General features: G+C 36.5%; 1 protein-coding gene across 1 annotated transcript; it reads left to right on the forward strand.

Moving 5' to 3' along the window:
- LOC119188420 (H(+)/Cl(-) exchange transporter 3-like) lies at nt 1-27,846 on the forward strand (the record flags this gene model as incomplete). Its single annotated transcript, XM_037445630.1, is given in 13 exon segments — nt 1-166; nt 15,339-15,368; nt 17,028-17,164; nt 17,933-18,136; nt 21,964-22,114; nt 23,099-23,257; nt 24,374-24,513; nt 24,803-24,985; nt 25,551-25,786; nt 26,337-26,412; nt 26,414-26,549; nt 27,351-27,488; nt 27,787-27,846. Coding segments are annotated over 13 exon segments (1,816 nt in total), but the record flags the coding sequence as incomplete, so codon positions are not given.
- Nucleotides 27,847-27,850: the final 4 nt, after the last annotated feature.

The following is a 27,850-nucleotide window of genomic DNA, read 5'->3' on the forward strand; positions in this document are numbered from 1 at the left end:
GGTGCAAATGGTGGTACGGGTCGCAGCGTGCCGCCGGCCGGTGACGATGACATGGTAGACATCACGCCAGGTCTGCAGCAGGCGGCCGACGTCACCACGCCCACTAGCCACGGCACCTTCCAGCTGTACGAGCACGCGGCGAGGAGCTCCGCGGCCAACGCGCATTGTAAGTATATCTTAGTTTTATAACATAGGACGGAACGAGGAAGGAGTTATCTATGCCCATAGACTATGTAACCATCTACAATTGTTAACGCTAAATTGCATGGGAATGTCATGTCCTAGCGATAGACTTCCTTCTCATGAATTTTTTTATTAACTATTATCGTTGATAAAAGCAGAAAGCTATCTTGGCTACGGTCTCTGATAAGCGGTCTCCGCTGCCCGTAACAATATCAGAAGAATTAGGATGTATTATGGAAGGGAAAAACAGGAATAATCGCTAAGGATATTATGCATGCAGGTTTAGCACATTCTTAAACCAGAGACGCATAGCTTACCATAGTGTTTAATGCAAATGTAAATCGAAAAGATCTGTCAGAGGTTTTAGAAGACGCATCAAAGACTAGAAAACTTCAGCCGGCAATTCATTATTGTTATCAATCTTGTCATAAATTATTTTGAACGTAGAACCTTTCAAACATGCCAGGGTGAGTACATAAATTATAAGTATTACACTATAGCAGAACTAAGTCCTGAAGCTCGCCGAGTCAACAACTACAATTTGCAACGAAATAATTAAATACCAAGGAAAGGATAAATTATTGCACTATTCCTTTTGAGCTCGAAAGCAAAACGGGAAATAAAATAATGAACTTAATTATCCGTAGACATAACCTCGTTTGAAACGGGAGAGGTCAGATGTAAAACTGCAGATAAAATTGTAGGTACATTTCAACTTATCTTACGAATATTATTAATGCGAAAGCTGTAATGTTTGATAGAAGTAAACGCAGGAGTCGTTGAACGGATTTTGATGAAATTTGACATACGGGTACTACTATATCGTGGAATAATATTTAAGGTGGTAGCTCAAGGTCCATTTTCATACATTTTGTTTCGGCTTTAATCTGGGTAACTAAACAAGTATTGGCAAGTAAAGAATTTAAATTCACGTCTAGTTAGTGATTAGTTCTCGCAGTTGAATGAAATGTAAAAATAATTAATAATCATGGATATTTCGGCCTTTAAAATTTAATATGACGAAATTTTAAAGGCAGAAATATCCATGATTATTAATTACTTTACATTTTTCTTCAACTAGAACTATACTAACTGAATTAAATTACTTGCCAATACTAGTTCAGATTAAAGCCGAAACAAAATGTATGAAAATGGACCTTGAGCTACCACCTTAAGCCTGTTTTTTATCCCAATAAATTGCACTCTTGAGGAATTTTTGAATTGTTTAAGTAAGTAAATTGCGTTGGTGTTACAGATCGTTATGGTGATTTAGGGATTTTGTAGACGGAAAGGTTTTTCATGCAGGCAAAGCCGCGAGGAACACTTATGGCGCGTAATTTCATACTTTAATCTCCAAGGACTTGGTACAACTCTGCAATACAAAAGTCCGCCAGCTCAAGGAGTTTATAATCCTTCAATCTGGAACAACGCTGCTGTTTGACGACATAAATAGACAAATTAAGGCTGTTTACGTAGACAGTTTCGCAAAAGATATATAAAAGGTTTCCATTAAAATTCGTAGAAATTATAACAGACTATTCGGATCCAAGTATCGATTGCCTAAAAACAAACCCCTCAATAACAGTTTCCACGAAATTCTCGAGCACATTGTTACACGGGCCCGCATGTCGTTTTTACCTTTCCTAGAACACAGTTTGATTAAAAATAAAATTGGAAAAACGAAATTTGTTTCTTCGTGTAACAACTGACAAGCGCCTAGATTGAAAAATGCTGGTAAAAATAGTTATTCTTTGATTTTGTTTGTATGTTTACTAAATACTAGGAGAGGCTCTTCAGGTTAGTGCTGTGTTGGCTGTGGCCATTGTGCAGAACGAAAGGAACAATACAAAGAATTTTAGAAATTGTTAGCGGAAATACATACAAGAAATATACAGTCCTGGACATACCCAACGCCATTCGTTGAAGTGGCCCTAATTGCATTTGCGGTCTTTGACTCCTTATAATAAAGGGAACAGTACCCACAATTCTGAATTATCAGTGGTAGGGACGCACTGAATGTAGTTTTATTTTGCGGCTCGAAGAGGCCGGCTAAGCTGCGGCCTCATGCACGGTTCACACTAATTTTATATCAACCGCCATTACTGCACTATATGAGGCGTAAAGAATACTGCGTTGAATTGAAATCTAATATCAAACATCAAAGCCGCTGTTGAATTATCGCAACCTATATTATGCTTTATAATAATATTTTTTGCGATAATTTTATTTATACTATTAGACGTTAGAAGTGCCCCAGATCACATATCTGTGTGAAGTGACATCTATGGTTGTATTTTGTAGTGTGAGAGGAATTCTCTCATGTAAAATGCAATATTGACACCATATCGTTTTTTTGTAAGCCGGTAGTACAACTACTGCCCCGGTCGAGTCGCTCCGCTTCGTTATATGGGTCATTTTCACTGATCGTTAACTCAGTCGTCATATGCATGTGGGGTTTCCCCGAACTAATGAAAATGGCTGCAGTATGCGAGCCCCATGGCATGCGCAAAACATCTCCCGCACTCCGAACGGACTCTAACGACCAACGAAATTTAGCCTAAATCTACGTTATTGAATTTACCTGCGATTTGCTTTTAATTAAAAAAGCAATGGTAAAATACCGGACGAACAAAATGCAGCGGTCATTAAACTTTAAATATCTCCAGCGTATTGTAAAGTTTCTGTTGCCGATGAGTTTTCGAAAAACAAGTCCAATAAAGCCTTTTTATAACTTTAGTTCCTCTTCATTTATATTGCAGTTTTCCTTTGCCCTGCAGCTCTGAAAATAGATCCCCGGAGGATTGCTAGCCTTTGCGTTGTTTTCAAAACTAATTTTCTCGACTATGGGTTGTGTTATTAAAAGTTGTGACATATGCATAATAATGTTATACGGTACATTTATGTGATTTTACTTTATTTAACTGTTTTATAGTTTTAACTAAGGCAATAAACTTCTAATTTAAAAAAAACACGATCTATGTTGATGTTACTGTCACCTTTATGATGAATCTTTAGACGCGCAGCATTCGCCATTTTCAATAAACGATCCCAATCGCATTTTTTTGAAATATCTAAAAAAATGACCAATCAGAACAAAGTTTTGTCGCATCATGATTTCCATGCCATGTACCTGCACCTTTACAATCCACGATACTCTGTACATTATCGTATTTAATTAAGAGCTGCTGATTATCATAAAGGATTAAAATAGTAGCGGCTTAGGTGATGAGATTTTGTCAGGAGCTTACTCTATGGCCGATAGTACGGTCTACAAAAGAAGTATATCGTAATGACGGTTGCTGTGGTTTAATAGAATACTAGTAGTTGTAAAGTGGCAGTAATTCTAGTATTAAAATTCTTAAGATATATACATAAATTTAATTTTTATACAATGCCTCGCTTTATGAACTTTAATAGTGCCGAATCGCAAAATCCTTCGTGCAGGCAATGTGCTTTAAAAAAGAGGAGATACAAAGATTTCTCTTCACGTATTAATATATAGATAATACGATGAATTTCATTTCATTCAATCACAGTATAAAAAAATATCGCAAAGGATTTTCCTGTCGGGAAATATGAAAGCGGCTCTGAACATGTGGCTTTGTTGCGTGTGGTATTGTAGTGGAAAGTTGAATACCGAGCATGAGGGTCACGTGATATTGTCATCGTCCATGTCTGTTATAATACAGATTATAAGTGTTGTATTGAGGGAGGTTTTAAAAGATCCTATAAGTCCCAGTAGAAATTAAACTACTAGCGAACATCAAGTTATAAGGACTAGCTAGGGCCTCAACGATTGTTGTATACACCAGCAACTACCTACTGAATGATATTTTCTAAGCAGTATTGTGTTACTGTATCTATGCTAGCTACTAAATCACCATTACTATAATTTATGACATAGAGCATTTTTGCTGCCGTTATTTTTGAATGCGCAAAATAGAAATGTATTTAAAATTAGCTGTAAGAAGCGTCTACGACCAACGGCCGTGTAGTTTCTAATCTAGGACTATTGTAATGGCTATTTTATTTCTGCGACGTTTCGCATAACTATGGAGTGGTTCCCTTAAGTAGTGAACGTGGGGAACCCAAATTATTTCCAATATTATAAATTCGATAGTAAAATTGTTTATTTACTTGTATGTTACGTTTTCACGCATAAACCACTGCGTCGATTTTGATTAAATTTGGTTCTGGTAACCATAAACCACGGGGAAGGACGAAGGCTGCTTTTAGGTCTTTTATTCCGAGAAAGTCTTTCGCGCGCGGAGCCGCGACCAAAAGCTGATCCAACTATAAAGGGGATACGTTTGGGAGTTCTGACAATACATTGAGTCATAAAAAGCTACGTGACTTTGAAGAGCTTTAACAATAGGTTTCTTTGTAACCCGTGGGCGAAATTTTATGTGGGCGTTGTTATTGCCCACCTTGTTGACTTAAATCTTTAACAATTTTGTTATCTACTCTCCCTTACTAACGAATCTAAAAACATTTCTTAACATTTAAAATATTTTCTTATAAGCGATTTCATATTCCGCTAACGAAGTTTCGTCTCGATAAAAATGTGATATATCGACGGCGAGAAATCTGCTGCCGCTGCGAACGCGAGAAATTGTCATCTGCGATTTGATACGCCTACGCTTCCATGACTCCTGTTATAGGGAATGTTTGCACTTGATCGTACATGTTATATTTATTAATTTTATTGTTTGGTAGATAAATATGTGCCACCTCACATGTGTTTAGGTAAGGTTATAGAATAGGCATGATTATAAAAAAATTGCCGGCACTCCGCTAATGTTTTAAGTGACCTCCACTGCTCGTAAACACCCACAATATAAATAAAAAGGTACCATGGTTTAAAGGAAAGAAATCATGCAAAATTTCTATAACCTTATCAAATGCAACAACTAATACTTTTCCTTGGTTTTGAGAATGCTATTAATTCGGTGGAGCTAGATAATTCACACTAAAGTAAAATAATTCTACGACGTGGTTTCACTGGCAAGCAGCTTGGAAGTATACAATGCATTCGAATGTTTTCGTTTTTTTATGAACATTATAATCGATTATGTCCGCCTTCTTCATTATGCATGAGGTTGAGGCAGTGGTTGTGTTGTGCACACACAGTGTATAAACTATCGATTTTGTATTAAAGTCTTGTTCTAATGTATACTGCAGTGTTCCCGTTTAAAAGATTTCCCCTTTTTTAGGGAAAAATAATATAGCTTAGGACAAGGTTTAAAATGTAGTCGATGTTATATTGGTTCTCTTCCATAGTAGAATGAAAGTAAATGGTAAATAAGCAATAAACGCATGTTATTTACTATTGCTATTTTAGTTAGCGTTTTCCTGCAGAATACACGTTCCGAGGGAGACGTGCATATTCCGGAATAAACAGTCGTATGTGACTGCATTGCTACGTGACTAAAGGGCAAAGCTACTAACCCAGTTTCGCTTTTATATATTTTATTTTAATATTATCTTATGAAATTAAAATAGAACATTATTAAACATGACCTTATACAAAGCGAGCAGTAATTTGAAGGGATTCTTGAGAACTAAAACCATTGCAGCCAAAATCAAAGTGTCTATTTGAAAAACCTGGTTTTGAAGTTTTACTTTCAATTTATATTTGGCAAAAGCAATTTGCTAACCCTTAAAATACTTCTTTGATTAAGTAATTTTATCTAGCCGTAAAACCACTTGATATTTCAGCATATTAGTACATAAAGTAAGTCTTGCTTTGATTTTCAAATGTTGTAGATCGAGGTAATCACCTTACGGAAAGTATAAAGTTTTCTGATAGGTCCCCATCTCAGTCTTGCAGAAACTTTAGCTAGTTGTGACTAAGTACGAATCTGATAATATGACAGAGTTTGATCTTTCAAGTTAGACTTTTCATTTACTGGCTTCATAGACTCGCTTGACTTCTTGAAACAGATCAAATTGTAGATTAGTTTCAATATTGTTGCCGGCTGACTGCTATTAAAGTTTATTGATATAAATAAATTGATTGATTACATCAATAATTATTGCACGTGTCATCAATTAAATTAAGACTATAAGAGTTATACGTTAGAATGTTGAAGGCATTTGAAGTCGGCCGACCCGCATTAGGCCAGGGCGGTGGACCTAATCCCACATAGTAGTAGAACCGACGTTTTGACTATTCCAACACAGTGCGCATTCATTGAACTAGTGCCTAATACATCATAGCATATTATTATTATCACTAATAAAAAAAAAATGAAAATTAAATGTAAAAATAGCAACACTGATCCTCTAGTTTAGGTTATCAGACACAGCCTACGTAATATAAAAAATATAGCGTATATAAATAGCAACACTAATAGAAAATAATAGAAAACATTCTAATGTAAAAATAGCAACACTAATCCCCTGCTTTGAGTATCGAACAGCGAGTTTTCTTTATGCGATAAGCCCCTTGCTTTCGTTTATATTTTCATGGAACCGTTTTATTTAGTTTTCTCGGTATCTTTTGTACGAGCTCCCGCAGCTGCCCTAGATATCGCCCTTTATCCCAGGTATTGATTATGTAAGCAGCCGCGTTATCTGCATAATTATTAAGTTACCTGTCCAGATAGATAGCGGCCTCGGGCAGACGCGCGAACTGCGGGGCGATTACGCTCCTTGTAACTTGGTGATATTTAGACTAATTTACAGTTACAAGTACTTAGAGTCGAAAATTCTTTGTTTCATTAATCGTTATTTGTTTTTTTAATCTTTATTTAAGGAGCATCCACGGCATCCATGTCGCTCCATACGTCCGCTTTCGCAGGTATTCACTCACTTTTCACTATGTGTATGTTATAATCGGTTTAAAGATGAAAGAAAATAAAGTATATTGTGCCTCTAAAAGTCCATCACAAAGATTTCGGATGTATAGGCTCATAAACAAAATTTGTAAAACACTTGTATGAATAATATATCTATATTGACATTCTTATATTTATCTGCGTATAATATAGTTTTACGCCTCCTTCGATGAAGACACACGGTTTAAAAACAATAATTATATTTTGTTTCGTGCTTCTTCTACAGCTGTTTTATTAGATGCTATATTTTTCGCCTTGGACACATTGATTTCTTATTAGCATGTACCCAAAGGAAGGAAGAAGAGGAAGAAGGAAGGCTAAAGAAAAACCCAGAGCGTTGGGCTTGTCTTCCCGTAGCCGTTCCACTATCAGCTAACGTAGTTACCTTCCACGCTTAGGCGTCATTAGACGAAGCAATTTTCTCGTCTGTTTGGAGGCGAGAATCATGTGCAATTATTACTACCAATAATAGCTAGGAGAATATCGAGCAACTTTTTAGCCCATCGCGACTAAACACGATGACATTTTTTCTCGAACGTGCGAGCATTGTACAAATTGTTTTGAATATATTAAAAAATCTCAAGATTTTTGCTTGGGCATGGCGAGTTTCATCTGCCTACGAAGGAAGAGAAATGCTTAGCCATTGCATTGGCATTTGGACGGGGCAATTTTTTATGTCCTTTCAACTAACGTGCGAGGCGAGAAAAATCCGCCGTTTAATTAAGGCTTTAATGAATCCAATATCTCCAAGAGCTATAGTATAGGAAAGCGGGGCGTGTGTTTATTTTGACGCTGATACTGCCATCAAAATTGGTTTGATTGGCTTTCTGACAAATAAAAATATACGAGTATACCGTCCACGACCACTTTGCGATTTTTATTTTTACTTTGACAAAATTTTAGGTAAAATAAATTGTTGTTTCGGTACTTAATGAAACATGACTGTCTCGGTGGCGTAGTTTTGTGCGCTCGGTACGACATTGCTCTGAGTTCCCGCCTTCGAATCCCGGATCGGGCAAAGTGATATTTTGTTTTTCTTTTCGATATCAGCTCGGAGTCTGGAATTTGTGCCCAATATGGCGATACATCATGGGACGCAATGCACATGGCGAAAAATAGATGCATCGGTCTTTCGTTGGTTGGTGATGTGTGTTCATGCTTTTGTGTAATTAAATATTTTTGATGCTTCAATTTTCTAGAGAAGGATAAAGATGGCATTCAGGGTGAGACAAGTTCGTCCAATTTGACGACTGACTAAAGAAGCCGATACACATGCGGCATGTCCTACGAGGGCACATAGTATCTCGTCAGAAGGTCAATGAATATATATCTGAGACCAGTTCATCCTGGAATTGAATATTATGCTTATCAGTTAATTACTCTGCAGTTCAAATATAATGTCCACTTTCCAGACACGTAGCTTTCCTTAACTTCATGTGTTCAGATATACTATTTACTTTCTTATAACTTGTTAAATAACGATCATAATGTCTTCTACAGTAGTCATAAACCCACTGAAATAAACTCGGCGTCAGTTTCATCGGACGTCAAATCGTAAAGTAAATGCGAAGTTTAAACGATATATTTCTTTTTTCCAAGCTTACATCGCCCAGTTCTTCAGTTCTACAGTGGGTAAGCGATATGATAAGGCCAGAGCATTATAACATTTATAGAAGCGTTATCCGTTTTCGCTCACCTCCACTCATTGTTAGTTAGGTATTTCGTTTATCTTCATTTTAGTACAAGCCTTACGCTTTTTGTATTTTATGCAGTGTCCGTATTTCCATCTGGACACAGGAACTACTATGCTCTGTAGTGTAAAAGCGTTGCATTGTAGTGTTGAGGTTGGCTGTATTTGAGTATGTTAGTTTAACCATGTCAAGCGTAAGTCATTTATAAACACAGCAAAATAGACGACTTAAACTATGGTTTGTGAAAACGGCAGTACTGCGCTATTTCATGTTGTTTTATGCTTCAAGCTTTTGTAAATATTCATTGTTATTTATGATTCTTTTTTATAGCCTTTATAAACATTTTTGTACGCATTAGATAAATATTGAATTAATTGAAGACAGCTATTACGAAATGGGATACAATTAAAATATCAATAATTGTGATTGATATTTTATTTGATTTATTTATTTATTTATTTATTTAACACAAAACAGGTTACAACTAAAAATACACCAATTATTGATTACAAAATATGCTTACTTCTAATCGCAACCCAAAACTTGTGTATAAAGAAAAGTTAATTATAGCGGACGAGTTTACAATATTACAAAGTAGATAGAAATGTTACGTTATTATTATGAATATTTACGTTATTATTATGATTATATGGAATAAATATAAATAACAAAAGAAGAGTAAAATATAGGAAACTCCCTTATCCTAATATGTAGGTCATGACGGGACACTGCTGCGGACAGTGTTGCTAGCACATTTCATTTATTTTATAATATGCTTAGTAGTATAAGAACGCACATTACTAACTTATGCGCTGTGGTTATAAAAACGTTAAATTTGACTTTTAATTTTCTATAAGTTAAAGTTTCTAAAGCATCTTCACAGGGAATTTCGGGATCACGGTTATAACTTAATAAACATTGGCTCTTCGTCCTGGACCTTAATTATTTACGACTTACAAACAGCTCCTTTAGGAATCAACGCAGTTTGTCGCTGGGAAAAGATTTCATCGTACCAACGCGATGTGTTCGCAAATATTTGCCTCGTGTCTGCGCGAGAAGGGCCTTCGTAATTCTATATACGAACACACAACTATATAACTACCTTAGAGTTCGCGTTTGTGTGTGTTTAATTTTAATGAAACATTTGCTACGTTTGAAAGGAAAATATGAGAGCATGTATTATTAGTAGCCAGATGAAAAATATAGTACATTTAAAATTACGACAGTAGTTAGTGTGTCGCTTTCCAGGATCACCCTGTGTATATCCAGTTCCAACAGGCCAGCATAATTGTGTCGACCACTGAGGGGTAATCATTTCTTGTCAGTCGACGTTCTATTCCCGACTCCACTTACCATCAGGTGCAGTCAGGTCTCTTAACCGTGCTGGTCTAAAGTTATTATTCTCATTCATAAATATCGATGTAGAAAAAAAGATTTTTGTCACTACATTTATGAGCGGCGGTTATCGCTTATCAAATGACCTACTTGTTCATTATACGGCTTCTATTATAAAAACTGTGTCTTCACCTAAAATGTCGTCTGAAAATTGACCTAAAATTCTAAACCAAAGTAGGTAGATTCGTCCAGGTATCGACAAGGAGTCGCGGATACGATTCTAATATCACAGGATCGATCTCGGAAATGGACCAATCAGTATAATGTTTTATCACTACATGTTAGTACTCAAGTATTAGTCATTCTGATGGTTTTTTCATTATCAAGATCATTCATTTATTTCGTAGGTGTGTCGCCGTTAACATCTATGTACGTGTTTTATTAAGTATCATTAATTATCCTCATCGAACTGCAGTGCAAAGGCCTGCCAACCGACCTTCATTCATATGTCTGGGCTTTCTTAATTCAATTAGCGCGTACTTTTCTTAATGACTTTACGATATCTGATGTAAAATATGTTGACGTGACTACACTACGATATAATCATGATCATTACGATTTTCACTGCTAACACTACGCTTCCGCTTTTGGTAGAAACTTATAATATTAAAACCGAGATAAAATCCGCAAAATAGTTTTATTTTAATGTTCACCTATAGCTTTAAACACCTATAAGCTAGCGGCTCCACTAGGTCGTATGTGCAACTAATGTCAAATAATGTTTTTTTATACTTGTATAGCAATGCGACGCCACTGCACCCGTTGGTAAGCGGAGTGGGTCCAATGGAATTTCGACTGACGAGAGACGATTACCCCTCAGCAGCCTACATGATTATGCCGGCTTATTGGATCCGATATTCGTAATATGTACACTAGTTCCTTAAGATTCGCGTCGATTAATACGATAATTAATGTTATTAGCCCTTACTGCCGACATTACATAACGAATTACGTTTGAAATATTAATAATCAAAATTCTCACTAATCACTGTTTAGTCACTACTCAGTACTCACTTCCTCGCGTCGTAGTTTTGGAGTACAAGAGATAACATGTTGAGTGAATCAACGGTTGTAAATATGTTTATTGATTTTACGAATTACAATTTACAGCTTAACTTATAAATATATATTAAAATTCATGAAAATGTTTTAAATTGTTTATCATTACTAATTTGCATGGCGTTCCGGTTAGTTGTCGGCAAAAAAATATTTATTAAGTACCTCGTGTAAAGCTATATATATCCGCACTTACCTTGATGGGATAAGCAGAAACGCTAGAAGCGAAGCGTATTTCCCATGATGTTATAGTCTAATGATTGATTGAATTCCTTATCTACATTGAATGTATGGTCGGCCCTAAATGTAGTTGATAGCTAGACGTTCCATATTAATTATGTTATTCTTAATTTGTGCATCTAGCTGAGAATGGAACCGGCTGCCGATACCTCGTAACTTTTCGAAGTTACGTGTGTATTATTTATCAATTATAGTTTGCTTTAACGACGTAAGAAGATATCGTGAGGAAACCTACATAACCCATAATTCTCTATAAGAATTTCGAAGATGTGTGAAGTCTGATTACCTGCACTAGGCCAGTCTGGCTCACTAAAGCCAAAACCTAAGTAGTAAAGGAGACCAGCGCTCAGCTGTGGGCATTACATAATACAAATATGGTGCTATTTTTATTAATCTTAATTTCCTTTTTCCCTCCTACATTAGAGATTATATTGTAAACAGCTGTTCACAATCGCGTTGGTTTGAGCACCTCGGTTTTACAAAATGCGAAGCACAATAGCGCCGGTCGTTCACAATGCTCCGTTTGTCGTGTAGCCTTCGACGCGTACAATGCGAGATACCGTCCCATTCGCTCCTAAGATTAGCCTACGTAAATCTTACCGATCTAGGAACAGAGTTGAGCACTAGGCTTTTACAATGTTTAATATTAAGGCATAAATAAGACTTTCTAAAAATGCTGCATTTCCGACGGTATTACGAAGGGCGAAGAATTTTGGGTATGATAGTAGTTATTTATCTTTTGTTAAATACACTCAAACGGGTTCCAAACAGGGACAGCGTCGCATGCATTTCTCTATTCCACGTTGTTAGTAATCATCTCATGATCCAGTTCCTCTTCGTTCATATCGTTACATATTCAATTAATGTCTCCTCTGCTCATCAATGCAAATACTGCCTCTTGCAGCTCGAATTTCTTTCATTTTCCTATAGGTACTTGAACCAAGTGACTTCCCTTTGACCTCAACGATTGGCCCTGCTTGGAAATGTTTTGAAATGTCCACATCATTATTCACGTCATATTTGGAGTACACTATTCTTACCATCGGATTTAATATTACACGTTGCCCTGCCTGGACTAAAAAAAATACCGTATCCATTCTATTTACCCTTCAAACCCACAGTTAATTCGTTTATTAGAATTATTAAACTTTTATAGAGTATGAGCGCTGAATTCTCAGGGTTACGTCATTTCAGCGAAGTCAAATATTTTTTCAAATATTAGTGTAAAGTTTTCACAAAACTGTATCCTTTTATCAAAGTCAAACTATTGAGACAAAAATCGCTCATCGATAACTTGGTATCGCACCATTTCTGAGATTAGATAATTCTGGTCAGTACAGTTTGAGTGGTCAGTGTAAACAGTACTAACGAGAAACAGTGGTTGTTCACGATGATGGAAGCTTCGGAGGCCGACCGCGACGAGCGGCAGCCCTGGTTGCAGATGATGTAGGTAAATCCTAGTGGACATAGATCTATACCAACTGGCATGAGGCACATTGCTATATGTCTGTAGACAATATATGTGAATACGTGGCAGATCTTGCGAATGTGGAGTAAATTACTTTCCATCAGCTCGTAGACTCCAAGCTGGTTTTCTTTGCGCGTAAAGGTTAGTTGCAGAAATTTGCAGGCCAGAGTAGGTGTCGTTGAAAAATCTGTTACGCCGGCTTATCAATGTTTTATACACGTGCAGACATGTGTATCGGAGCTTTTGTAAACAGAAACTATGACTGAACATTTGTAGATTATACTTACCGCAGAGTTAAGCCATATGAATATTTGATACGGTCGTATTCATTTCAAGTGTTTTGCAAAGTGTGTTGTGTGGCGTAATGGATAGTGAAACTTACAACCTTGACGCTAAGAAATGTTTTCGTTTGCAGTGTTTGTAGTAATAGGAAGTGAAATGGCCAGCTCATAGCACGTGATCGATGTCGTCACGACAGCTCCCGTCATTGGCATCGAGGTTACCCAGTATTCTCAAGATCTTTAATCCTATTTTAGTATTATTTAAAAGATAATTTCAATTTACTATCACATCGTGCCCGTACGCATCACGTTATTAATGTAATACCTACTTCAAAAGCAGTTAGGTATAGCAGCGCTGAGTTAATCGTTTGTTTTTCGGGGTCTTGCTTGTTACTTGGTACTAATTGAATTTAATTATGCATCGTGTAACTTATTTCATGTTAGTATTTCGGATGTTTCAATTATGTTATTACCTTTGATTTCGTTTGCGTATATTAAGATTTTGTGTTGCCTATTGTTTGATTTCTACCATTATGATGATGTAGATGTTATCGCGGTAAGTGCTTGTGACGATAAATACGAATGTTTAGATACAATAACCAAACATCATATTTTACTTTTGGGTAAGTGTAAGTAGTTAAAACCAACAATTTATATATTTTTCCAGCGAGTGCTTATACGGACTAAAACCATAACCCGTACTGCGTCCGGAGCAGATCACCTAAATATTTAAATCGATGCTTATGACAACTGTCTTTATAAACATTTGTAATGATTTAATGTTTTATCAAAAATCTCGGTAATATTACATATATTACTTATGTGCTATTCAGGGATGTTATGGATATGAAATTTCGGATATGGATACGGATATGGATATAGGAATAAAATTATATCGGTTACGGATACGGTTACGGATATGTAATTATTTCGGATTATCCGGTACTTTCGGATAGTTTCGGTTACGGATATTAGATTAAAGTAAAATAAAAATATTATGTAATACAGTAGGGCGACGATTACTAACTAACGTTCGTCGTCATCGTATTAACTATCGATGAACTAATTGGAGGACATGGGTGTTCGGAAAACCTCTGTGTTTTAATTTGAGATAAAGTTTCAGTGAAGTAGTGACACCTCCTCTCCGTGAAAAGTTTTTATCATACTGTTTACATTTTGCAAAATTACCTTCAACTTGATCAAAAAATGTCCAAATTGAAGTACACACTTTGGACGCATTTTGTCCTTATAAATAAATTTAGTACGTAACACACCACTATTCCTTCATTTTATTAAATAAGTACCTACTCCTAAATAAAAAAAATACTATTTTTGAATGAGGTTATGTTATGACTAAAAATTACAAACAAACTACATATACAAGATGGCGTGTGAGCGGTGAAACAAAAACTTGTCGGAACATATTATCCGTAACTTATCCGAAACTTTTTTAACGGATACGGTTACGGTTATGGATATATTTTTATTTCGGATATCCGATAGTTTCGGTTACGGTTACGGAGCTCCATAACATCCCTAGTGCTATTCTTGTGAATCTATATTCAATGGATTCGATGTATGGAAATTTTCTAACATGTGTATATCACATTTCAAAATGACAGAAAAGAAATGTATAAATATCAACGAGTTATAAGGCTTTGCAATTCGGAGGAATGATAACAAATGAATTAGATGTTAAATAAGAAATGCAACACCTGTTTTGTGACGTTATAGAGAACGTGCGGTGCGGGCGTAAAAGATTTCTTGATAACTATCAAAAACGCCCACTCTTGCTTGAATTCATATCTTTGTATTATGAATTGCTATACGATTGTGGGAAAAAAATTAATGCGGGCGGCAGAAAAGGATACCTTATTTAAAAAAAAAGTTAACATTATTAATTATTATCACAGTAACTTTTATAATTTATTTGTTGGCAACACCGAGATTGACGCTTCAGCTTGCGTCGCTCGTGTATTTCTTGTAGTGTTATTTTTCTTTGTTAAAAATATAATTTAAACACTAATCTTAGTTACTTTAGAGCAATAAACACTGTGATAATAACATATGACTAGTTTATAAGCTTACATTTTCATTTGACGTGCACAAGTGAGTTTGTGAGGTACTGTACGTGAAAAGTTTTGGTGCGAAAGAAAAGTTTTTAAAAAAACAATATTTGTTGCAGGTGACGCAGTTTTATTCTCCGGGATGCAAGGTAAAGTATTTATTTACTAGATAATTATTATAATACGTGGTTCTTTGATCGATTATTTAACTAAAAGTACGTAACGCAATCCGTCTTGCATCGCTCATGAAACGTAGTGTTGGTGACGTATCAAACACAATAAAAATGATATTTTCACATATAAATAACCTTGAGGATTCATTGCATGCTTTTTGATATATCAATTTGAGTTATTTATAATTATGCATGAGGTAAGACTGCATTCACACTGCTTGTAGTAAACATTTGATAATGTTGCAACATGTGCTATTTCCCTTCTGTATTTCGTTTTGATGGCTGGTTTGACAGTCGGCGAAGGGCGCGCAAGCTAACTTACTAACTACATAAAGTAAAAATCTAGAAGAAACATGGCTTATTAATTTATGAAAGACAATGTTTTACATCAATATATGTTTGAAATACCATCAGTGAAGTTTAACACACTATATTTAATTGAAATTGACTGTAATTATTATCATATCAATTTACTTTGTGACATTGTAAACATGGATTGTAATTAAACATTAAATATTCATATTTTAACAGCAACATGTTGTTAACTCTTGGTCTCTCGTGAATCGCCGGCGAGCCAAGACAGCTACATGACATTTGCGTGTGTCACGGGATTATAACCTTATATACTACATATATACTACATAATAAGGTTATTTTTCCGTCACACGCGTAGCTGTCAATGTTTGCCGGCAAACATTCAGCTACCTCACGGGTTAATAAAGCGGTGTCACATTTATAATAATGGAATACTAGCTTCTCCATGAGTCACCCCTATGTGAATGCTTTTCCCTAAATAAAAGTATCAATTTGTAGACAAATAAACCGGATATAAAATTGTTTACTATATATTTTTATAAATCTGATGATTATGCACACATAAATTATTGCTTACTTATTCTATTAGTTTTATATGAATGATTGTTGTGAACATTGAGTAATGTTAGATTAGTGCCGTGAGAGATATATAATCTTTATGGTTGTAGATAACTTGTGACAATATTCTTTCATGTCTGGCAAATAGGGCATTTTTAATGGATAAAACAATTATAATACATAACATAATGGACAATAAGCAACAAAAAAGTAAATTAATCTATTATTAGTTAGCCTAAATAATTTTATGTTAAGCTATTAGAAATAAATAAAAATTGATAACAAACATATGATGCAAATCAAATGAACAGGTGAGGTATATTATAATAGCATGACACAACATATGAACATGTGACCCTTTGACTGTAGCACAAGTAGTAATTATTGTATAAAATAATTGCAATTGCTTCTTTGACGTCTGATATATCAGTTTTAAATTAGACAGTATCAATCTAATAACTACTTTAATTTGCTTTAAATTTTTTATGTCCAGACAGTTAAATTGCTTTATGCAATTTTGTTATTTTAGAATGGTGTATAGGGCACACCTTCTGGTGCTGTTCTCACAATTTCATTATTAAATATCATTATCGGAGGTGTTGTTAGTTTCTATGTTTATCTTTGGTTAAATGTGGCTTGGGTATTTCATGTGTTATATTCATTGTGAATGGAACTGGATGTATGCAAGAACAAACATTTTGATCCTATCAATTCCATAATAGTTGTTTTAGTTTCACTATGCAATGGCAATGTTTGTTTTAGGGGATGATGATATCCCAGGAATTGGCCAGTACGATGACTTCCATACAATTGACTGGCAACGGGACATTGCAAGAGATCGCATGCGACACAGATACATAGTCAAGAAGAGACAGGACTCAATATGGGATTTAATAAAGGTAATGTGCTAGTTTGATGTTTTTCTGGTGTTAATAGATATTTTCTATGAATACATGAACTAAATTAAACATTTGTATATCTTTACTTTAAATATAGCATGTTCCAAACAATTGGGTTATATTAATACACCATGGGTCAAATCTTTCCACTAAGTTATTCACAAATATTTATTTTAAATTGTATTGTGGACTTGAGAGTCTGATAGTTGATGCTCTCAAGACAACTTGTATCTTAGTGTGGAGTTAAAGTAAGTTTGCGGAATACAATTGGTAAGACTGTAGTCTGTAATTATGATTTGACCATAGTGAAATGATGTCCAGATACGGTATCATTTCGCAAGAGATGATTATTCCACACCAGTCAATATAATACTGACTTGTTTAAAATCTTACTGCTCTTCTCAAAAAATAGTTATCACCCAATAACCTGTGGTTTTAGACTAAATTTACTTGTAAATGTTTATTTTCTTGACACATATTGTTAGAGCTCTATGTTTGCTTTGATCAGATGACTTCGCTAGGATATGGGATTCCCATACAGTTTTCTATTAAGTCTGATTTAGTTAGATAAATTATTACTTTAGCTTTACTTCATCTGATGATGCGCAATGGTAAGACAATTCTCGTCCTAATTGACATATACGAGGCATTTCAGTTATTCAAAAAACGGTTATTGCTATTAAAAAGTGCTCTGTCTGAATGAGGCTTTAGCGTTGACAATCGTAGAAAGGGATCCTGTCTAAGATCGTTGATGTTATTACCATCCAGGGCGCTCACGACGCGTGGTCGGGTTGGGTGTGCGTGTTGCTGGTGGGCGTAGCGACGGGCATGGTGGCGGGCGTGATCGACATTGGCGCGTCCTGGATGACTGATCTCAAGTTCGGCATCTGCCCCGCCGCGTTCTGGTTCAACAGGGAGCAGTGTTGCTGGTCCGACACAAACACCACCTTTGACAGCGGGAATTGTTCACAGGTTTGTGTTTGTTTTTTATAGAGACTGGTTACTTCGCATGACTTGTATTGATATATCATCATGCCGTAGATCACCACATGTATGGAGGGTCTTAAAAAAATGAATTTAATTTTACTCTTCATTATACAAATAGTTAGTTCTCATCATATGAAAAAAATATATATTATTCATTAATTTTGTGGTATTTTACCGAAGTACATTTTCCTTCCTTTTATTTCGCAAAGCGTGACTAGTAACTATAAGGAAAAAAAATCCTATTAAACCCCGCTTTGATTAGGTTACAGCATTTACTTTTCGTATTGTATGGTAGGCTTGAAAAAGTATACCTTATTGATGCTGAATATTTATAACTTTTCCGCACTCGATCCTGGTCGGGTTATTGTGTGTTTTAGATCTTAAAACTAGCCATAGCACTTAGGGATACAGCAGTAGATTTCCTTCTTTCTTAAATTAAAAATCTACCTAACAATATACAGGGTCATTTTGTAACCCTAGACTTAAATTTAACTGCGAGAAAGTCATCTTGAAAGAAGCAGTTTACTATAAGTTACTTTAACCTAAGGTCAAAAACAAAAAAGTAAAATTTTCAAACAATAAATATTCAAATAGTCATTTTATTTTTACACACCCTTTTGCCACTACTACTATACTAGAATTCGTCGGAGCGGCAACATCGCACACAGTCATTGATAATATTATGCTCACGCACACGAACGAGTGATGCACACTCGGAGCGCAAGGGTAGTTCGTCGCACCGCGCGCGCCGCGCCGCAACCGAACAGCTGATGTCGGCATTTTAACTACCTAGGATTTTGTGTCGTGCCACATCACTCAATCAACAATTAGACCAGCAGCGACGACGCTACGCCGACGTTACAAAAGACACATACCTAAACATCATTATCATCATCAGCCACATAAAGTCCACTGTTGAACATAGGCCTCTCCTAAAGATTTCCGGACGGACCTGTCGAAAGCTGCCTGCATCCAATGTGTTCCCGCGACGTTTATCAAGTCGTCTGTCCACCTTGCAGGTGGACATCCAACGCCAACATAAACATCACGCACTAATCATCACATTTCATTAGAACCATATTTTCTATGCTCAAACTATCATCATAAGCAAATGACACTAATCAAACAACCACAACTGCATAAGTTAGGTACACATAACACATGATTTCCGTAATTTTAAAGTGGTTTCATTCTTTTAAATCAAAACACACACATTCTAATGTAGGTAGTTCATCCATTTTAGTAGATAAATAGGTATAATAAATACGTTCAATGGTTAGATTTATAACACTCATAACAATAAAATATCATTCTGCAATTCTGGCAATTCACACGAACAATTAATAATGAAGTTGCAATCTTGATAATAATTAGGTAATGTGATAGTTTGAGGTAAAATGTCGAGCGACGGGATACGTCACGGCGCGGCGCGGCATCCCAATAGGTATCTAACATGTTTTCAAAAAAGTAAATGCGTTTACCAATACCTAATGATGTTTAGTAGATTGCTTGTTCCTTTAAAAGTTGTTTCATACTTCGAAGTATTTTTAATACAGTTAATTTGTGACTACCTCGGTGCCGCAGTTGTTGTACGGATGCTTTGCTAAGGTCACGGGATCGAACCCGGGTCGGACAAAATGATATTGGATTTTTCCATTCAGTACCTATCGCAAATTCATAAATCCACATTAAAATCGTAATGACAGCCTCCGACAGAAACATAATCAATAGATTGTGATTAGTTCAGTTTCGCGTACGCGTCAACGATGCAACTTCGCGATCGTAAAATATTCAAAATGACAAAAATATTTTTAAAAATAAACTCTATTTTATACACGTTAAGGTCGCATTTAGGGGACTACTTTAAATTTCTTTGTGCCTGACCGACCAACACGCGACACACGAGTTTAGCGAATTCCACAAAGTAGCGGCAAGGATCTGGAGTTGCCTGATGTCCCGATTTGCGCGGGATGTCCCGATTTTCAGAATTCTGGGGACGTGACCCGTTTTGCACCAATAAAATTATTAAAACCATTAAGTATTATGAAAAAATAAACTACGCATTCATCACTGTGTTGAGTGCGACAATGCAATCAAAATAGCACGTATCATCTCACTAGCGCTGAAGGTACAGTTTTGTTTTATTCTCTTGCTTAGAGATGCGACTACCCGGCGATCTGTGCTTTGATGTTAAAACAGACATCCAAATTAAAACACAACTTTAGCATGACTTGGCAGTGATATTTTTGTAAAACGCAATACATAAAACTTAAATTAAAAAATACTTGCTTTTTATGTCCCGATCTACAACACTACATCTCGATTTGTTTTACCTTCTTGATTTTAAACAAATTGACCCTGGCAACACTAGTCTGGAGGTACACGATATTTGACGAGCCAGAGTTTTACAACTAACACGTGCCCTGGCAGTGTTACCAAACTTTTTATTATTACCTTATTGTGCAATATCTTGTTTATTTTATACCCTATATGCCTATTGAAAATGAATGATTGAATCAAAATCTCTATTATACTTTATTACTTAAAATAATGTTTCAAAAATACTAAAATATTGCTGTGTATTATTTTAATTAGGTAGACTTTTCATTAATCATTTCATCATAAATCATTACTTATTTTATTTTGTAATACAATTGTGTGTTAAATCTGTTAGAACATCATGTAATAAAAAAATCTAATAGAATTTTTGAAATGCTGTGTCGTTTTAGCAAGCTTTTTGGTAAAATGTTTATACTGACAACACTGCGAGTTTAGGCGAGAAAGAGTACGACTATTGTATTGAATAGTCGCGCGCTCTTCGGACTCGGTCAAAGACTCGGACGCGTTGCCATAGTGTCTATCTAGCAAAGAAATGGTACAGAAAGCATAATATGACGTTCGGTAATGTCTACGTAGTCTTCTTTTAGATATTATGACAAACCGAAATATTAATGTTGGAATTAAAATAAATGTCGGAATATCATGTAGAATCTACAAAAGATACGATACCAATAGATTTAAATCTTGTAACTTTAATAATTATGTAGGTAATTTTTTTGGTAAGAAAACTATTTTATTAGCGAAAATACTTAACGTTTATAATTGACGAAATATTTTTTGTAGTAATTAATTATTGACTCAATGAACTGCTGCACCCAAGTCAGTGAACGTATTGGGAGTTCATTTGTGAGCTGACCTTCTGAACCCTATAGGTTCGGTAATAATATCATCAGCTGTGACGTAGTTCATTCACTTCAGTTAAGCGCGCTAAGAGACAGCGTGATCAAAAACCATAAATCTAAAATCGGGATTATTGACGTAAATATTCGTTACTTATGAATAATATTTTGCACGGTGTTACCAGAGGTCACCACGAACCTGTGGTTTCATTTAGTAACGCAATGTCGAAATGACCCTGTATATTCCTCGATTCTTAACGAAATTGAAGATTTACATAACAGTTAAGTTCCCTTACCGACAATTTCAAAATGATCCTAATCCTAATCTTTGATCGATTTCAAGAATAAAGCAATCAAAACAAATCGTTTGTAAGCATACACTTCATTTTGATTGATCCATTTTCGTGATCGCGAAAAAAAGATTGGGATCGTTTATTGATATTAGATATTGCGCTCGACTCTACGTGAACAAGTCGAGCGGCGAGCGCGACGGCTCCGAATAATATTGACTGAACTAATACATTATATTACAACTGTTCACGTCTTGCCACCCAAGCGTCACCGACCCTTCCGCTCAACCAAAATGTAAACGGTGTACCTATCTATACTTTTGTGGTTGGCTGGTGTCGACAGTGGTTGACGTGGCCGCAAGTGTTCGGCGACCGCGGCGACGGCGCCGGCGCATACATCATCAGCTACCTGTTCTACATCGTGTGGGCGCTGCTGTTCGCCGCGCTCTCCGCGTCGCTCGTCAGGATGTTCGCACCGTACGCCTGCGGATCCGGTCAGTTCAGTCAAAAAATGTTTTATTGCCAGCTTCACTGAACACCAGTTGCAGTCAAGTCGCTGTGTGTATCAATAACACACATACTAAAGCCTTTTATACCCGAAGGGCCGGGCTAGGGGGCGTTCCTGGTGCACCTTTTTGCCGTGCTTATTCCACCCCATGATCATATAGGGGACCAACCATATCGGCCATATCGGGCACAAATTCCAGACTCCAGGCTGATGCTGAGTAGAAAACTCAAAATCACTGCCCGACCCAGAGATCAAACCCGAGACCTCAGCACTGTATTCGTACCGTAATACAACTACTCCACGGAGGCATAATAAACTAATAATAACAGAACATATGAATAAGGAGTTAAGTATTAATATTCAGTGCTGGGTATCGGTCTATTCCTCTAAGATAGTCTACCCCTTAGCGCACCTCGCTGGCCTACTACAATGACAGAGTTTAAACATTGTTTGTTGTTCAAAATTTAAAACTTCTAGGTATGTAGAAAACTTTTCATGTTTTCGTTTCTTGATCTCCAAAAGGAAAGAAAAGCACTTTTGTCGCATTACCAGCATTTTGTTTTATATCAGATGCGGAATTTCGAAGTTTAAAGTCTTTGTAAGGGGCTTCCTTTAGAATATTTCAAGAATTGTTTTTTACACATATACTGTAGCTGTTTTAAATTTTTGAAAATGTAAACCGGTGGAAATATCATATTAATATGTACCCTTCGTCTCCATTGCAACCTAACAGCAATGTATGTCGCGTTTTAAACCGATATTACTAAAAAGAGTACCAAGTAGGCTTTCAAATTGTAAGAAGCATTGTGTTAAAAAAAATATTTAATAAAAAGGCATGTTAATTATTTTTAGAATCGTTTTGAAGCTTAGAATTTGTTTATTTATGTCGCTGACTGTATATTTCGTAAAATACGGGATATACAATCACCCTGGAAACATAAATATATCTAATATTATTATGTGTCCGCAGGTATACCCGAAATTAAGACAATCCTGAGCGGCTTCATCATTCGCGGCTACTTGGGCAAGTGGACGCTCATCATCAAGGTGGTGGGACTGATCCTGTCGGTGTCCTCAGGCCTGTCCCTGGGCAAGGAGGGACCCATGGTACACATTGCCAGCTGCTTGGGTGAGTGAATTAAAAGTTAATACAAGTATATTTGAATGAATTAACAAATTTCAGTATCACCTCATTGAGTTGCTGTATACATTGTACACTGCGATACCGTCGGTTCGACACGACGGAAAATAATATATATACATAACAACCCATACGAGATTATAAATCTCATATCGAGGGTCTCACACCTGCGACGCGGATTTTTCAAGTTATTATTTATTTGACAGTATGTTTCCATTCAGATTTGAGTGAATTTAATAGTATTATAGATTTAACCGCCAGACCTTTCTTGAAAAATTAACTAACGAACGCTAAGAAGCTATTATCTTAAAAACAAAGCAGGTTCTTATCGTCCGTTCACAGCGCTAGGACGGTTATTCGGTTGTTATCGAGTGTTATTGAGGTGATCGGCCGCACGCACTGATGTTCATGTGTCGGTCATGTCATTTAAGAGTACAAGACTATTAGAAATTGCAAACTTTACTATTCAATCTTTTTTTTTTTTTAAATATCATTTATTTCGATCGTTTTGGTCACGTGACTTATTTTTAGCAATAGCTAGTATATGCCATTCATACATTCTCGAAAAATCTGTAAAGTATTTTTATGTAAATTCTTTTTGTATTTTTGGTGAACAAGTATAAGTGTAAAATTATATAATGTATTCTTATGTTTACGTGGATGTTAGACATTGAAATTAAACTAATTTTCGAATTCTATCGCGGTTTTAGTATTTTTTATTTTCTCCCCGAGGTTTCGAAGACTTTGCAGCCTAAAAAAAATACTAAAACCGCAATAGAATCCGAAAATTAGTATTTCAAGATTATATCATATTAAGAATACCATCAGTTTAAAAATAAACATTACCTACTTATGATTTTTTAGTTGCTCATTCTAATTGAATCGTGCTACTAAAAGCCTGTTTCCACTTTCCACTGAATCGAAGACATATCATAATTAAAAGAAAACTTTGTGAATAGCGATTTTGAAAACACTTCGAATTATTAATGTACCACCGCCTCAGAAGGTGCTATCTCTCGAAGAAGCAGCGCAAAAAACTCGCTCAGAACACGAACTGTCAAATGAGTCATATGGAACTGTAACACATGTATGTCCGTTGCGCAGGTAACATCTTGTCGTACCTGTTCCCGAAGTACGGTCGCAACGAGGCGAAGAAGCGCGAGATCCTGTCGGCCGCAGCCGCTGCGGGCGTCTCGGTCGCGTTCGGGGCGCCCATCGGAGGCGTGCTCTTCAGCTTGGAGGAGGTAGGTCGCGAGACATCAGCGGCGGTCTGCCGTGGCTACAGGGGAGGGGAACACTTACAGACTTAAGAGAGAGCTTACCATTGTAATTACGCTGAAATGCAATATAGAGTCTGAAAATAGATAAATACATCTTTTCTAAATCCGAGGTATCCCTAACAAGAGCTGGCACTTGAAATAGACATGTGACGGACTTATTGCAGGCCCAAAACCTACTTACGTTAACCTTCGAGGCCAGCAAGAGTTAGTTTTCATACAAACAAATCTAACACTTGTGTTGTTTTATCGGCAGGTGTCGTACTACTTCCCGCTGAAGACGCTCTGGCGGTCGTTTTTCTGCGCGCTGATCGCGGCGTTCATCCTGCGTTCGATCAACCCGTTCGGCAATGAGCACTCGGTGCTGTTCTTCGTCGAGTACAACAAGCCGTGGATATTCTTCGAGCTGATACCGTTCGTCGGTCTGGGTATTATTGGTGTGAGTTACTTTTCATTATACAGGTGTATTTTTGAGACGGAGCAGTAAGGGCAGCCACCTTAACTGCTGTAGTAATATAGAAACTTTTTTACGAGACTGTCCATTGTTTTGAAGTAATATAAGGTATAAGATACGTGGATACATGGATTTTGGAAAAGTGTACACCAAGAAAATGCGCATAATATTTAAATTTCACATGCATTCTAAGCTGTTAACTAACAGTATAAAAGCACCATCCCATATTTGAGGGTTCATACTTTTGTCTTCACGTAGTGATGGCTCTTTAGTGTCGTATTTGAAAAAGGCCGATTTTCACTTCTTTAGCGCTTTTTTATGTAGGCACTATACCCTAAACTACCATACCCATTAAAAAAATATACATTTATTATTATTTTTTTATTGTATTAGTAGTAAATAGTACTTAGACAACGAAACGCTAAATAAGTCAATATTGCGATTTTTTCGATACGATAGGTTACTCAGGAGCGGTCGATAGGTGTGCAGTGTTCTTTATGCTTTCCTTAAACTTCTTTGTTCCAATAATCTAACACACAATACTCCGCAGGGCTGCATAGCGACGATATTCATAAAGGCTAACATCTACTGGTGCCGGTACCGCAAGTACTCGAAGCTCGGCCAGTACCCCGTGACGGAGGTGTTGGTGGTGACGCTGGTGACCGCCATCATCGCTTACCCGAACCCGTACACGCGCATGAACACCAGCGAGCTGATCTACCTGCTGTTCAACCAGTGCGGCATATCCAACTCGGACCCCTGTGGTGAGTGTCATGCTGCACTTTGGTATGAACTGGTTGAACTAATATTAGAGGTCCTTTGGTTTTGTTTAGGTGGTTTAGATGTCTGGATTTATCTAAGTGGAATTAGTTTTTCATGTCATTACTTACTCAAATGAGTTTCATTTTTCAATATTAATGGGTTTGGTTCCTGACTACATATATTGGTTTATCAAAATTCCAACGTCGCTGTTTTAGATTCCATGAAATTCCCAAATTTTTTCAAATTTCCATCATTACAAAAATAAAAAGTTCACCTATAGGTTTAAATAAATTGTTTTATATTATTTCATATTAAATTTAAAATGAAACAAGTATTTTTTATCAGTTGTCATAATAATAATTTTTAATAATAAATTAAAATTTTGTTAGCAGGACAAATAAAAGATAAAAAAAAAGTTACATATAGTTAGTGCACCTTGAAAGGTTTGTAGTTCACTCCATGACGCCTTGTCAGCAATGCATTCTCTTAGTAACCAAACTACAGACGCCGAAATTAAGAATACTATAGTTATAGTGATTAAATCAAATATACTTACCTTACCCATCAAATGTAGTGATTACAACCGCAACTTCACCGACGCGAACTCGGCGATCGAAAAGGCAGCTGCGGGGCCGGGCGTGCACCGCGCCAATCTGACTGCTAGTCCTGGCGCTGATCCTCAAGCTGGTGGTGACCATATTTACTTTCGGCATCAAGGTGCCGTGCGGTCTCTTCATACCTAGTCTCGCGCTCGGAGCCATCGCCGGCAGGATTGTGGGCATCGGTGAGTACAACTGTGCATTTATAATGATACTAGAAGTCAGGTTAAAAATTAAAATATTTCCCACGCGAGCAAATTATTCTGATAAAGAACACGCCTATATATTTTTTCGGGATACGGTCTATCCATGTGCCAAATTTTATTCAAGTCTGTTCAGCGGTTGAAGCATTTACTTTTACCAAACCAAAGATGTAAACAATTTCACATTTCTGTTTATAATATTAGTCAGAAATAAGATAACATAAAAATCTCTTGACGAGTTATTAATATTACTAAAAATCAATGTTTGGTCATAATATAGTGGACATTATAATTGAGAAATAGAGATATATTGTTTACTAATGTGTTAGTCTCATATATGAGTGGCTGTCTGAGTAGGTACTACTCGGTAAGCACAATGAGGAACAGACATTGTAACTAAGTAGTTACTGTGCATAATGATATTTAATATCTTATATCTCAGTAATGGAATGGATGGTGATTCTATTGTTTATAGGTGGTCAGACCTCCTACCATCATGCAAGCGGAATAATTGTGTAATAAAAATACGTAGATATCAGTGTATAGGCTTATATAAAGGGGATGGGTGGGCCTTGCCCACCCTAGTATTGCGTGTTGTCTACTGAAAAGATTTTGAAGTAGCCTACTACTGTTACAAATTGTTATAACAAAGAAAAGTATTATATCTGTAAGTAGACAGAAGTAATTTTATTTTTAATGCCATTACAATGGCCCCTTGGAAATGCTCTAGCTATACTCATGTACGCCGATAGTTATAAACGTCACCTCATCGTTTCGCACGGGTGTTGGAGCAGCTTGCGTACCACTACCCAAAGATCTGGCTGTTCTCGGGCGAGTGTTCGACTGGCGACGACTGCATCACGCCGGGCCTGTACGCCATGGTCGGCGCCGCGGCGGTTCTTGGCGGTGTAACTAGGATGACTGGTGAGCAAAACATTTACTAACAAACAGGCCACCATAAACATGTCGCGGGAGGACAGGCGAGGCGGTAGTCATCATTCCTCAATTATAGACCTACTAATTATTAATTACTTACTAATCATGTGAAGTGAGGTCATATTGCCGTGTCTTTATAAAAAATCTATATTACAAACTCAGTCTAACTTAATACGATGCAAATAAATACACGGTAAATATGCGTATATCTACGTGTTCAAGTAAAAATAAATTAATATCAAACTAAATGGTTTGTGTTGTCTACAATATAGTGTGTTGTTTCCAGTGTCCCTGGTGGTGATAATGTTCGAGCTGACGGGCGGCGTGCGGTACATCGTGCCGCTGATGGC

The sequence above is a fragment of the Manduca sexta genome, unplaced genomic scaffold (assembly GCF_014839805.1).
Source record: "Manduca sexta isolate Smith_Timp_Sample1 unplaced genomic scaffold, JHU_Msex_v1.0 HiC_scaffold_1898, whole genome shotgun sequence".
NCBI classification, from domain to species: Eukaryota; Metazoa; Arthropoda; class Insecta; order Lepidoptera; family Sphingidae; genus Manduca; species Manduca sexta.